We start from the raw sequence: 15,568 nt of genomic DNA, 5'->3' as shown, positions 1-15,568 counted from the left end.
GGGATTAAGAAGCGTAAGTGGTAGGTACAGAATAGACAGGGGAAGGTTAAGAATAGTATAGGAAATGGAGAAGCCAAAGAACTTATATGTACGACCCATGGACATGAACTAAGGGTAGGGGAAATGCTGGAGGGAAGGGGGTACAGGGCGGAAGGGGATAAAGAGGAGGAAAAAAACCAGACAACTGTAATAGCATAATCAATAAAAGATATTTTTAAAATATAGGGCTCCTTTATTTGTCATGTAGATGATACTCTGCAGTGCAGACACTACCTAGATAATACTATATGAAGAACTACAGTGGCACAACAACAAAATAAACAATTCAAAAATGGGCAAAGGACTTGAATGGACATTTTTACAAAGAAGATATACAGATGGGCAAAAAGCAAATGAAAAGCTGTTCAATGCCACTAATTGGAGAAGGGTCAGCTGTAGTGTATGATTCTACTTACATAGGTAGCTAACACAGTCAAAAATAGCGAAACAAAGTCAAATGATGGTTGTCAGGAGCAGGCAGCAGTGTGGGGGATTGGAATGGAAAGATAGTGTTCAGTGGGTATAGTTTCAGATAAAGATGAGAAAGTTTAAGAGATCTTTTGCACAACAGCGTGAATATAGTCAGCACTACTAAACTGTACATTTAAAAATGGTTAAGATGGTAAGTTTTATGTTGCATGTTTTTTGCCATAATTACAAAAAAACAACTGTCCCAAACCTTAGAGTGGTGATGACAGGGCAGTCAGCTGTGCCCTCATAAGTTCATCATTTTTGGGGGGGGTTGGGGAGAGGTGTCTGATAAGTAAGAGTAAAGGAGACATCAGAAACTTGAGAACTTGTATTTTTAAAAGTCCTTAGTATTTTTAAAAGTCCTATGGAATGCTGTTATTATCTCTGTGGATTTGTGGTTGACTTTTTTCCTGTTGAATATTTTTACCCCTTTCTAGTTTTCATTTCAGAGTGAAATGGATATAACAAGTACAATGCTTTACTTTTTTTCTCCTTCAGGTGTGATGATGATCAGATGTCTAATGATAAGGAGCGGTTTGCCAGGTAATATAGTAGAACATCTTGTTTCATGTTTTAGGACCAGGCAATTCAAGCATACTGTGTTTTAATTTTATTTCAGTGAGAGATAATTTCTCTGTCCAGTCTCTTTTCTGTTCTGAAAGCTGATGAATTTAGTATTTTAATAATTACCATTTATATTCAGGTAACATGGTTTCAAACTAATGATGTATTTCACACAGAGGTTTTGTTTTTTTTAATGGATATAATAGATAGCTATGCATTGTGTTTGCTGGGTATCCACAGGAACACAAACAATATAGATTTCTTGGCTGAAATGATTATGAAGTGGATCTACAAAATAAATTGGTTTTATTCTTCTGAAAATGACAACAGAGAAACAATTTTTGTGAAGATGAGTTTAGATTGAAATAAATTTGTTAAAATTATCCATCAAGATAGAAAATACTTTGCTTTTCATTAAATAGTAAATCCTTTCAACTCAAATATTGGTTTTATTTTTAGAAAGTTTATTCTGAAAGTTTATTCTATTATTAAATAGTAAACTTTTAAAAAAATGGAGTTTTCAGCTACTTCAGAAAAATGAATCATTAAATATCCAGTGCTTAACTGTGCACTTAGTATTTATTTATTGCCGATGATGCTGTTCTAGGGACCACATTTTGAGAGCCACTGATGTAAAGGGCTAAGAAATATCAGAGTAGTTTAAAACTTCTCTGAAGCAGAAAGACACCATCATAAGCTTTGAATGAGAGGATACTTTACAAAATGCACATGGGATTTTTCTGTAGTAGCAGTATAAAGGATTGAAGCACAAAAGTCAGGGAGGTAGCAAGGAGGCTATTGAAATAATAATCATGAGGGCCATGGGTAGAGTGGTGGCAATGGAACAGGAGAGGAGTGAATTTAAGAGGTTTTTGAAGAATTTGTTTATCGAAGTAGATACATGTAGACACTTTAGGATATGAACCATCTCTAAAAGGAGAAGCTAATCATAGATATTGGGGAAATAGTTTTTTAAGTTGCATTAGAAGTTAGGCCATCATCAAATAGTAGTGGGTGGTATGGGTTCACATTCTCTTAACTGAAATTCCAAAAAGCTATGAAAACATGACCTGAACTATTTTAATTTTATTTGCCCTACTTAAAGTGAATATTTATATATTTCATTCAGAAATATTAGAGTGGATAAGGGATTGTGGATCTGAAGTAGGAGGAGGCAGTAGTGATAGGAATTTTAGATATGTAAACTTTCAAACAACACAACTTATTCCTTTAAGATAAGACTTGTTAAACTAGTTCTCCTCACACATCTTCCTTGGGAATTCAGTAGAGGGTCTTCCAAAGCTAAAAATGCATAGATTTTTCTCATCTTTAAAAAAGTAATTTGTAGTTTGTTAAGGTACTATAACCCAATAAACACAACACTTTAAGCTATATAATATCACTCAGTTCTCTTTCTCTGCTCATAGTATATGTAAATTTTCACATTTGAAAGTTCTCATAGTTACTACATTATTTTGGGTCTCCTTTTATCTGATGGCTGTTTCATAGAAATTTTGTTATATATTGATAAAATCATTGTGCTTATTATTTTTGATAGCCTGTTAAAATGTCATACTTTAATTAGACTTTTTTGAGGTTTCTTAATCTATTTTTAGATATGTGAGGTCTATCCAGAAGGTATCCAACCATGTAGTATGAAAAATAAAGACATTTATTGAAGAAGATAGAAGAAACATTGTACATAGGACAATAATGCCTCAGTCCCCTTCAAAGTAGGCACCTTGGGACCTCACAAAGTTCTCCCAGTTGCCATCAGCTGCCCTGTCATATTTTCCTGAATCTCATCAATGGTCTGAAACTTCCTCCCTTTCAAAGATGATTTTATTTTTGGAGAAAACCAGAAGTCATAGGGCATCAAATCTGGGCTGTAAGGGAGCTGAGTCTCCTGAGTGATTTGATGTTTCCCCCCAAAACTCTGCACAAGACACGCAATGCATGAGAGGGCATGTTGTTGTGACGAAAATGCCAGTCACCAGCTGCCCATAGCTGTGGCCCTCTGAATCATCCCAGTAGTTTCCATGGAGGAATGTTCAAGCTTAATGGAAAATCTGATGCAGATTCGCTGTTCTACTCACTCAGTCACTTTGCATGTGATGGCCACACAGTACACATGTTCACTCAAGGGCATCTACCACCCCCACTGACTAGTACATTGAGGTCGACATTGTTCACGAATGTGCATTCCAGTCTACTCTCCTTGGCTGCCAGATTAATGTGCAAACCATTCTCATTATATAAACAATGGCTGGACTTTTTCTGGACAGACCTCATATATATTTAAAATGGAATTGATTAATGATACACTAGCCTACCAACACCTTGGTGTTTTCTTCAGTTGCCAACAATCCTTATAGTATTTCAGTTATCCAGAGAAACTTAGCAGCAATCCTTTGTGGCCCCCTCCAGGGGAGGGAGAGTTGCTACTGGATACTACTTTAGGATCAAATCAACTATAGGAGAAATGTCAGAAACCTAACTCTTAGTTTGACCTATATAATTTTCTGATAACTCCTGATGGGTTACTCTGTCTGTGAGTACATGTGTGCATGCCTGTGTGTTATAGAGAGATTGTATTTGTGATCACTTGTTTGACATTCTTATCATGATTTCCTCTTTGATTATTTGGATATCATTTTCTTTACAGATTGGGAACAGTGTGTGAGAATGATCTTTTCAATCTGTGTATATCTGATTTTTATAGAGATTGACTGGCAAAATGCTGTCTTTGTTCAGATTATGTTAATTTATAATAAATATTGGCCTTTCTTTTGTGTTTACCTTTTTCTTGTTACTTTTTCTTTATCCAATCAGGTGGCTTTGTAGAGTTATAGGCAAGGTTCCTGTCCATATTTCCATTTTTCCTCTGTTCTTTGAATCTATTTTGTTCTATTTCTTTTCCTGTCCTTTCTCCCTCCTCCTTATCTTCCTCCGTTTTTCACTTCCTTCCTTTTTTCTTTTTATTTAAATTTTAGCTTAGTTCATTAATTCTGTTTTTAGGTCGGATGATGAGCAGAGCTCTGCGGATAAAGAGAGACTCGCCAGGTAGGAGAACAGTATCTTTTAGCATTGCGAAGCAGATAATGCTGCTTTTTTATCCTTTTTCTTACTCTGCTCTTTTCTTCCCCTTTCTGTTTGTGTTTTTCCTTATCTGTGGCAAGAGGGGACAAGATTTTTTAGAAGTTTGTGTGTTAGAAGGAATTTTGGCTTCCCCCATCAGAAAATGAGTGGAGTTGAAGGAACTTTACTTAGGAATTTAAAAAATTACTTGTATAATTTTCTCTTTTCCTCTTTTTCTCGGCACTAAGCTTCACAGAACAAAAAGCTTTTAGGAGCAGTGCAGCTGTGCCAATTGGTCCTTTTGCAGGGAAATACTCTTTTATCAGAAAAATTAATAAATATGCCTGTGTTTGCAGTTAGTTCATGACCTTTAGGCCTCAGCCTTTATTTCACACCCCTCTAGAAAGCTCATCCTTTTTTCCCTGTGTAGACTCACAGCCCAGATTACTATGTCACAGCAGTACTGGTGTTGCTTTGATGATTGAATCTTTTTGGTTTCAGCAGCCTTGATGTGGCTATTTAAAAGATCAGCCTTCTGGACTTCAGTGTCAGAAATCTGTCGTTACTAGGAAGATAGGTGCTTTAAGTTTGAGAGCAGGATTTTGATGTTTCTTAGACAAAATAACTACATATGGGCCTCTGTGGTGAAATCTTTTCTCTACTTTTCTGTTTTCTGGTCTCTGATTTGGGATGACTCAGTAGGAGATATCTCGTTGATATCAATGTCCATTTTTACTACTCCCCCCAACTCCTCTTCTCTGTCATTACCTCCTTCAGCCGGGTCACAAGCTTATTTTGCTGCCATTTCAACTCCTACTGACTCTTTCACCCTCCAGAAAACTGATTTGGCATGGTATGGTGGGAAGAGCATTGCATTCATTGACTATGAAGGCAGCCCTTGGAAAATTCACATTGCTTGACCTTAGTTTTCTCTACTCATAAAAAAGAGATTTATGTTAGATTAGTTTTCTTTTTCTTTTTATTTTGACAAAGAACTTTCGTTCAAACAGAATCCTTATATGGTAATAGAAATAAATAAAAAGATAAAGTAAAGCTGCCCAGGTGGCAGAAATGCACCATGCTTTTTGGGGTCTCTCTTTGAGGGATCCCCATGATGACACTGAGGAACTATTGGGCTTTTCAAAAATCCAATTTGAAAGTACTGGATTATCATTTTTAACAATGATATCATTCTGTTTTGATTTTGAGGATGTCAGTATTAGAGATGTGATCTACTTACCCTGATGAAATACAAAATGTCTGTTTTCAGGCCTTTTCATTCTCCTCCCTACTCCACTCCTATTCTCCAGTTCCCTTTGTCCCAAACTGGGGTCCCTGTGAGGGACCTCAAATAGATGGTATCGTACATTCTCTTGAGCTCAGTGCACTGGCATCACACCAAGATAAAGCAACTAGGACTTCATGCATAAGAGGGACAAATAAAACTTCAAAATCTTTTAATTCTGTTTTCTAGTGTTGAGAATAAGAGGGGAGCTTAGAACATACAATATTTTGTAGATCAACAGTATTTACACTATGTTATCAATTCTTGTATCAGCTGCTGAGCAACATACTTGTGTTGGAAATAATTGGTCATTTTATGTTTTCAGCCTTTAAATGGTAGAATTAGTAAACATGGAGTCAGCCAAGCTGAGATTATTTGTCTCTCAGGAACTTAAGTGACTAAAATCAGTTAGAAAATCAGTCCTTTCTTAAAAACATTTTTTGTTCTGAGGGAGTGGTAATTTACATAGAAGATGAAGTTTTTAGGAGATAGAACTGCTGGTATCTGCTTATTCTCTGTCTGCCTTGTTAGTTTCTATTCCATGCTCGCTGTGCATGAGAATGTTGGCAAACCTCACTCTAACTTCTGAGACTTAAGTATCCCTAAATCTAAATACCACATTTCTTCAGCAGCTTACTTGATAGCCATATCACTGTCTGTGCTCCCAAATGTTCAGATGTGACCTGTGGGGTGGGACTTGTCCTCTCTCTCTCTATGCAGAGAAAATCATAGTGAAATTGAACGACGGCGGCGGAACAAGATGACAGCCTACATCACAGAACTGTCAGACATGGTACCCACCTGTAGTGCCCTGGCTCGAAAACCAGACAAGCTAACCATCTTACGCATGGCAGTTTCTCACATGAAGTCTTTGCGAGGAACTGGCAACACATCCACTGATGGCACCTACAAGCCGTCTTTCCTCACTGATCAGGTCTCTGGGATGTACAGCTCTGGGAGGGTCTAGAATCTGTTGAAAGTTTTTATCTTTTTGTAGTAGGTGACCATAATCCTGAATATTGGAATATTGGGAGTGATAGCACAGCTGAATCTGTAGATTGTTTAAAGGGCAAGAATTGAGCTCTTAAGGAAAAATTCAGACTTTGGGAAAAGTGAGTTTTGATCCTTGGCTATAACATTTATTAGCATTGGAACAGTGAGAAGACTTGTGAAAACTATTCAGCAAACTTTAAGTATTTTAGAACTTCACTCATGAATACAGCATAAAAGGTGAAAGAAGAGCAGTGGAGTCATAGGGAGAAGAGATGACTATGTCCAGAGGACCGTCCTCTTCCTTGGCTCTAGGATTATAGAAGATAGAAGAAATTTATTTCTTCTCGAAGCAGCTTCTAGTTTTAGTGATACAAGGAGTCTGACAAGCACTCGTCATTTCTTAGTGATGTGTTGTTACTTGATGATGCATTATGAAAAGAATCAGGAAGGCAAAAACATTTCCAGATTTTCATGAACTCAGCCTGAATATGAGTATATGAGTGGCAGAGTACATACATAAATGAAAAACAATAGGGAAATGCATGCAGAAAAGAAATGCCTTTTTAAAAAAACTGAACTTATATGGGGCTAGTTACAGTAGATATATAGCATGACCAGGCCTGAGCGAGATGGTCCCTAAAGACTTCCAAGAGCAAGGAAGCCATATTCTGTTTTGATTTAAAAAATTACACAGGGTTACTACAGAAAAATTTGCAAAATCCAGGAAGTATAAGGAAGAAAAAAATTCACCTATAATGCCACTCTTTTAGTCAAAGGATTCAAAGGAAGGAAGGAATATGATTTAGAAAAAAGCAGTAAGAAGACTTTTCCAAATAGGATGATCTGTGTGAAAGCACTTACAGCACAGATTTTATGAATATGTACATCCAAATAGTTAATCAGTTTGTTTTAACAGTACTCATACAGATACTGACCAAACAAACTTTAGTTCTATACCTTTTGTGAGTTAACCAGATGCTTGTTCCGTGAGAAATATAAAGAATAATAAGAGATTGTTGCAGATGGAAACACACATAAATAAATAAATCATACAATAAACACAGAATCAGCTCTGTAGTAAAGGTACAGTAATAAGTCCTGTTGAAGTGCAAATAGGAAAAACAAAGAATAGGGAGCAGTGTTATAAATTTTGGGAATAACCTGAGCAATGTGATAACAAAGCTTAGTGAGAATGGTTGGATTTTTCAAAGAAAAGTAGTTTAGTATGCCTTTAGTATGATAATAGGAAGGTAGGCTGGGATTTGACTGGTGATGGAATATTTAGGTGTTATATCAAAGAATTAAGATTTTAAATTTTAGGCAGTAGGGAGTCATCAAGAATGTATTAGTAGAGTCCCTGGCTGGGTAGCTTAGTTGGTTAGAGCATCATCCTGATACACCAAGGTTGTAGGATTGATCCCCTGTCAGGGCACATACAGAATCAGCCCGTTTCCACTTATCAGCCAGAATCTACTTATTTATGCACTCATAAATAAGTGGAACAGTGATGTTCCTCTCTCTTAAATCAACAAGTAAAAATTTAAAAAACTATGTTAGTAGATGTGCTAGCTTTTAAAGAATGGATTGGTATAAGATGACCCAGGCAATGACATAGTATAAAGCCAAGTTATCATACTCATGAGAGAGATTAGACAGATTTTGAGAAATGTAGCCTGAGACAAAAGAGGTACTGTTGAAAAGGAATGCTGGAAGAGCACAAAGGATTGTTTTTTGGAAAGGGAAATAATGACAAGTTTTGAGATGTTGAAATTGAGTTGCTGGTAGAATATCTATTAGGAAACGTTTAACAGATACTTGAAATTTAGGTCTTTTTAAAGCTCAAGAAAAAATTAGGCAAGTTTAGAGATGTAGACTTGGGTATCATTTCATAGCGGGGAGGAGTGGATGTAATTTCTCAGGGCGAGATTATGGGTAGAGAAGAGAATTTAAGATAGAACATTCAAAATGCCTATACTTAAGATCTAAAGAAAGGAAAGGGAGCCTGGAGCAGAGAAGGGACATTTACAAAGGAAGCAAAGGTTGGCATATGAGGCCATAGAAGCTAGAGGAAAATAAAGTTTAAAAGATAGAATGGACAACACTGTCAGATTATGCAGAGAGATGGAATAAAATAATAAAGAGCCAGGAAAGGGGACTTGAATTGGCAACTAGGAGGGTTTGCCTTTGCAGTTAGTAACCTCCTGAAAACGACATGAATGTTCTGATTTAAAGTAAAGACTGTGGTAGGATTGAGAAATGAAAGATAAGAGACCAGAGCCAATGAGTATAACATTATTCTTAGTATATAATATTGGCACTGAGAAAGAGAGATGAGTTGGTCAGAGTCGAGGGGGGATTTGTGTAGAATTGAGGAAAGTTGATCATATTTATAGATCTGAGGTACAAAAGAGAGAAAACCAGAATATTTGTAGAGGAAGATCCTAAAAAGAGACCAGAGAGCGTGTGATAAAGAACTCAATTTTTGTTACTGGGAAGTCATTGTATTCCATGTCTTGAGTCCTTAGGTAAAGCGGATGAGGCTGGATCATAATAATAGATATTTCCTCAATGTGACATAGACACGTTGAGGAAATATCTATTGGAAAAAAATGCCTTGTCAGTGAAGGTAATTACATTTAGGGTGCAAAGCTGTGGCTGTGGATCAGGCAGGAGTCAGCAATTGTTTATGGAGAGATACTTATGGTTGGAAGTGTCTTACTTCCCATGAATAATAATACCTGTTTTTTTCAGAGTTCAGTATTAACTTTTATTTCTTTTCTTTGGACAGGAACTGAAACATTTGATCTTGGAGGCAGCAGATGGCTTTCTGTTTATCGTCTCATGTGAGTCAGGCCGGGTGGTATATGTTTCTGACTCAGTGACCCCTGTTTTGAACCAGCCACAATCTGAATGGTTTGGTAGCACACTCTATGATCAGGTGCACCCAGATGATGTGGACAAACTTCGTGAGCAGCTTTCCACTTCGGAAAACACTCTGACAGGTATGATATATGAATGGAAGTCCTTCTCTTTTTTTCTGAGACAGAAGAAGTGTTTTAGCTTTTAAATTGAATTTGGCATGCCTTCTAGAATTTTCTCCTTTAATGAATATAATCAGTTCTTTTTATCCACATGTAGAAAGTATACTTTGTAGCTAGCTCATCCTTAGAAACTATTTCATTAGTGACAGTGCTCATTAAAAATTTAGCTTAATGTTAATATTAATGTAAATCAGTAAAAGCAAAATCTACAATAAACTTTTTTCTATTCTAAAAGAATTAAATTATCCATATTTCTGTTTCATTTGTATGGGTAATTACCTAGTGTTTTTTTCTACTCTGTTGTGCTTGACTTTGTATTAGGTTCCGTGATAATAGACTTTTATTTCAGAGGGGAGTTACCAGTCAGTGAATAAGATTTTCTTTTTTTTTTGTATTTGTACTATTTTTCTGTCTTTTTTGGGTTTTGTTATCCCACCGCCCCCCCGCGCCCCCCCCCCCCCCCACACACACACATTTTAATGCTATTCAGTCCTTTTCCAGAGTTTTGCTAAAGGAAGTAAGTCACATCTGCTTCTAAGCAACTCTGGAAAAAATTTTAAAGTGGAAGCAGATCAAAACTAGTAATTAAAATAAAGTGGAGGCAGATCAGAACTAGTAATTAAAATAAGACCATTGTGGTCATGCTAATGTTGCCATTTGGTTTCCCCCTCTTTTATATATTTAATGGATTTCATTTTTCTAGTTCTTTTTTCCACAAGTTGCCATCGGTTTCTGTATCTTAAAGGGAGGAACAATGTTGGCATGTTTTGGCCTGTCAGATACATGTTTCTTTGCTTATAAAATTGTTTTTAAACAAGTGACATTTACTTTGTATGTGGGCATTTGTGTGTGCACACGTACATATAAAAATAATTAGCCCTGCCCTGGGTGGCTCCGTTGGAACATTGTCCCATAACTGAAGTGTTGTGGGTTTGATTCCTGGAGGGGCACATATGATCCCCAGTCCGGGTGTGTACGGGAGGCAACTAATTGATGCTTCTCTCTCGAATCGAAGTTTCTCTCTCCCTTCCTCTCTCTCTAAAGAGCAATGAAAAAACAAGTCCTCAGGTGAGGATAAAAAAAAATTAGACCCAAGACTATATCTTCGCCTCTTGCTTGCCAACACTATTTTCCACTCCTGCCTTCCCTTGTACAAAGTTACTCCTAGTACTACCTTTGAACTTAAGAGTAAGATATCTTGCTGGGAATTGAGGTATTTTAGGCTTGGAAAAAAATCCATCCCCTCCGTGGCCTATTCTGGTAAAAGCCAGATTGGAGGGCACAACTAGGTTACATACTAATTGTTGCCTTCAGTGTCTCTCCCCCTCCTCCTCCTATACAAGAATGCACTCCAGGTTGCTCTTCACATTCTTCTTTAGGGCGCATCCTTGATCTGAAGACTGGAACAGTGAAGAAGGAAGGTCAGCAGTCTTCCATGAGGATGTGTATGGGCTCAAGGAGATCATTTATTTGCCGTATGAGGTGAGTGTCAAACTGAAGGTTGTGATTTGACATAGGAAAAATTAAGAACTGAGGATTTGATTTCTAGTCAGAGGAGTTAAACTCTTCAATCCAAGCTCTTGTTGGATTACACTTAACTCTCAAGGCCCACATGGGTTGTGACAAATACCAAAGTGTCTGCAGAGGGAGCTAACATTTACTGAACCCCTCCTGTGCAGACATTATGGTAGGTGCATTATGCCTGTCACCTCATTTCCCACAGCTGTCCTCTAGGGGAGAATTCATGGTTACTATTTTGCTGATTAAAAAAAAAGACTCAAACAAATGAACTTCCCAGGATTACATAGATAATGTTTGATACAGGATTTTATTTTCATCCATAGTAGTCAGACTCCAAAACCTGTATTTTTTTTTTCCCCCAATACATCATGAGACAATATCCATTTATTCAGACCATTTCTGGGTTTTTGTTTTTGTTTCTTGGTAGGAATTTGAAACTTTCCTATGTGTTTTAGTTAATATTTATAAATTTTATACTGTATATTTTAGAATTCTGAAGAAAAGGATGGTAGTACTTTTTATGTAGGTAGAAGAGACATCTCTTAAAGTCACAAGATATTTTCAGGTTGTATAGTGGAAACTGACTTCTTTGTACTGAGAATATGCTTATTAGAAATGATGAGTAGGATGCTAAGAAACGTTTCCTGGGAAAGTTGCAAAATTGAATTTTGGCTCTGGTTTAAAGTTGCTTCAGATGCAGACTAAAGGATTTGCCACTTACTGTCTTCTGAGATTCTGAGCAGATTAAATGACTATTTTGTGTTTTGATTTTATCATCTAATACTGGAGGTTATATTAATAACAACTTCATAAAGTTGTTATGAGGATTAAATGAATAAATATACATAAAGTGGCTCAGAATAGTGTATGGCACATATTCTATGTAAGTTTTATCTATTATTTTAAAGAAATGAGTGGAGCAAACTAGAGAGTGGGAGAGAGTGTCCCAATATGTGGACATAGCTAATGGAAAGACATGGTAGGAGTAAGATAATAATAAAATGCAGCCAATACATTGGGTTGTTGTGGTACAGAGTCGGCAAACTCTAACTCTTTATTTGTAAAGCTTTGTTGGAATATCACCATGCCCCTTTGTTTACATGTTGTCTTTGGTTGCTTTCATGCCATAGTGGTAGAGTTGACTAATTGCAACAGATTATGTGGCCCACAAAGCTGAAAATATTTACTATGTGGTCCTTTACAGAAAAAGTATACCGACCCCTTATGTAGAGAATGTCTGCATTTGAAGAACATGTGGGATATTTCGACTTCAAATTCTAGGACAGTTACAAGTTTTAGAAATACCAAGTCTGACTTTTTTATCCTTCCTTGTTAGGAGCATTGTTAATTTTCTGTGTCTGGTTGTATTCAGAGCCTATTATCTGGCAGTTAAAGGACAAAAAGTTCTTTGATATTGCAGTTTAATCACTTATAATCTCTGTGTTCATTGAAACAGGTGTGGCAATAGCTCTGTGGACCCAGTTTCGATGAATAGACTGAGCTTTCTGAGGAACAGGTGCAGGTGAGATCCTAAGCAGTGAAAAACCAGAGGGATGGCCAAGTACCTATAGAGATCACCACTTCTTCAGCTCTCTTACTGTAGTACTTCCTTCAGCAGCCCTCACCCTCATCACTCACTTTCCAGTTCCTTTGTTTCTGGCCATGTTTTCCTGAATCTCTAAAGCTTTTTTTGATTATCCTGTTTAAGGAAGTTGCCCTACTACTTGATCCACTTTCTTCCTGCTGCAGTACATTTAAGTTGCTTTACTTTGGCAACAGTCAGCAATATGATGGTTGTCCTTGCTGGTGTAGCTCAGTTGGTTAGAACATCCTTCCCATACAACAAAAGGTTGGGGGTTCAATTCCAGGTCAGGGCACATACCTAGAGGGTTTGATCCCTGGTCGGAGTGCATACAGAAGGCAACAAATCGATGTTTTCCTATTTCTCTGCTTTCCTCGCTCTCTAAAATCAATAAACATTATAAAAAGAAAACAATATCACAGTCACTTTTGGGAAGGAAGGATCCAAATATAGTTATCCTGTTTTCTAAACACCCAAGAGCCTAAAGGTTCTAAGCCAGCATTATCTTTAAAGTGTTACCGGTTAGGGTTTTCTCCTCACAGCTGTAATTCTTCTAGGAATGGACTTGGCTCAGTGAAGGATGGGGAACCTCACTTCGTGGTGGTCCACTGCACAGGATACATCAAGGCGTGGCCCCCAGCAGGTAGGAAAGTTGGATAGTGTTTTCTCTTTTGGTGCAGCAGGTTCCTCAGAGTCCAAGAAAGTTAGCTAACATTTACCATGTACCTGGTATATAAAATGTGCTTTGGAATAAACTGTTAAGAAAATAGGAAGGAAAAAGAAGACTCCTCTTCCCTTATGGACTTATATTCCAGTTGATGAGATGATTACTCCCACTTGAAAATGAGTCAGTGCCACCGAGTGTATTTTAAATGTGCAAATTCATAATAATGTATATTGAATACCTGTGTTCTAAGTATTTGAGTATAAAAAAAGTTGTCCTTGAATACAGTTAATTTGAGAAAGCTTTCTAACCTAGGAGCAAGACTTGGAGGAAGAAGGGGGAAATGATTTGATTGTAGTAACTTATAAAAGGAGTATTCTTTGCCAGAGCACAGTATTCTTTGAGCAGATTAGCTTTACTAGAACTTGAAGTTAAACAGGGAATGTGAGAAAGGTGGTTGGGGTGCAGGGACCAGCCTTTAAAACTGGCTTTTTAGAACTTCCAAATTATGCAACTGTTTCACTTCCCTGCTAGATGAGTATGATTTGGAAATGGGTGTTGTAGGGAGACAAAAACTAAGAGAAGAGAGGCAAGGTGGTATATAGTATATTTTGTAAGAGATTAAATTTTGGATTTGGAAAAACCTGGTTTTGATTCTGGCTTTGTTATTTACTAGTGATAAAACCTTGGGTAAATTGCTGGGCCTTTGTTAAAAAAAAAAAAAAAAACCCTCAATTTTCTTATCTGTAATTTGTAGATACATATCCATTATAGAGTTGTTGTGCCCATTAGATTTAGTGTAAGAAAAGCACCCAGCCGAAGTGCCTGGCATATGGTAGGCATCCAATAAATGGTAGTTAAATGTAATTAACTAATTTTAATTAGTAATGGCATTTGAACTTTTTAGTTTATATGCTGTGTAAGTCATATATTTGTGGTGTACATTGTCTTTCATATTTCATATAGCTCTCAAAGCAATTCTGTGTTCTTGGTAAAAAGATGATAACTATGCAGAGAGCAGAGAGAAGATGCAGCCTCTTTCCTTTCCACATAGAACATTGAAATATTGGCAACGCTCTTTTCCAAAGGACATAAATAACTATTGGTGTTTGGTTTAATTTTATTTTTGGTTGTTTGCTTACTTTAAAAGCCACAGGTTGAGCCCTGGCTGGTGTGGCTCATTGGATTGAATGCTGGCCTGCAGACCAAAAAGTTGCTGGTTTGGTTCCCGGTCAGGGCACATGCCTGGGTTGCAGGCCAGGTCCCTGGTGGGGGGCATGCGAGAGACATCAGATTGAAGTTTCTCTCTGACATCAGTGTTTCTCTCCCTCTCTTTCTCCCTCTTTTCCTCTCTCTCTAAAAATAAAGAAATAAAATCGTTTTTTAAAAAAAGTCACAGGTTGTTCAAGACGTCTGTTCTATGTCTATGATATGGTTACAAAATGAATGGCTGTCTTCATATGTGTTTTTTAGATATTTTGGGTGGTACTTGTGTTCTGCAATTTATTATAATATGGGTAAAATATATAAATTTATATACATAAATACTTAAAACAATACCTGGAATATATGGTAAATTCTATGTGGTTGTTTACCTTTATTCTTTTTGTTTTTAAGATTTTATTTATTTATTTTTAGAGAAAGGGTAAGGGAGAGAGGAAAAGATGGAGAGAGACATCAATGTGTGGTTGCCTCTTGTGCGCCCCCACCTGGGGACCTGGCCTGCAACCCAGGCATGTGCCCTGACTGGGAATTGAACCAATGACCCTTTGGCTTGTAGGCCGACTCTCAATCCACTGAGCCACACCAGCCAGGGCTGTTTACCTTTATTCTGTTTTTAATTTTAATTTTATTTTAAGCACCTTAAAGTTATTTTTTAACTTTTTTATTGTTGTTCAAGTACAGTTGTCTCCATTTCCCCCCCTAAAAATTATTTTTACCAACTTTTTTCCTTTAATTTTTAAAATAGTTTTCAATTATTTTAAAAAATATTGAAGTATAGTTGTATGGTATTATATTAGTTTCATGTGTACAACACAATGATATGACTTTAAGAAGTGATCACCATGATAGGTCTAATAACCATTTGTCACTGTATAAAGTTATTACAATATTGACTCTAGTCCATATGCCATACATTATATCTTCGTGACTTACCTGATTTATAACTGGGAAGTTGTACCTTTTAATCCTCTTTACCTTTTGGCTCATCCTGGCATCCCCTTCCCTCTCACAGCCATCAGTTTTTTTGTCTATCTCTGTGAGTACCTTTATTCTTATCTTTTGGCACTCTTTATTGTTTTATACCTAGCCTCTTTAAATCTTTCACT

General features: G+C 36.9%; 1 protein-coding gene across 1 annotated transcript in view; it reads left to right on the top strand.

Annotated features, from left to right (window-relative positions):
- ARNT (aryl hydrocarbon receptor nuclear translocator) overlaps nucleotides 1-15,568 on the top strand; it is a 65,261-nt gene that overhangs the window by 34,748 nt on the left and 14,945 nt on the right. The window contains exons 4-10 of the mRNA XM_024570089.4: nucleotides 1,009-1,053; nucleotides 4,093-4,137; nucleotides 6,158-6,371; nucleotides 9,219-9,432; nucleotides 10,851-10,953; nucleotides 12,449-12,514; nucleotides 13,132-13,217. Of these exons, the coding sequence (XP_024425857.2) occupies nucleotides 1,009-1,053; nucleotides 4,093-4,137; nucleotides 6,158-6,371; nucleotides 9,219-9,432; nucleotides 10,851-10,953; nucleotides 12,449-12,514; nucleotides 13,132-13,217 (773 nt within the window). The remainder of the gene's footprint in view (nucleotides 1-1,008; nucleotides 1,054-4,092; nucleotides 4,138-6,157; nucleotides 6,372-9,218; nucleotides 9,433-10,850; nucleotides 10,954-12,448; nucleotides 12,515-13,131; nucleotides 13,218-15,568) is intronic.

This window comes from Desmodus rotundus, chromosome 12 (assembly GCF_022682495.2).
Source record: "Desmodus rotundus isolate HL8 chromosome 12, HLdesRot8A.1, whole genome shotgun sequence".
NCBI lineage: Eukaryota > Metazoa > Chordata > Mammalia > Chiroptera > Phyllostomidae > Desmodus > Desmodus rotundus.
Note: the sequence above shows the minus strand (reverse complement) of the source record. Positions and strands in the feature narration are given on the sequence as shown.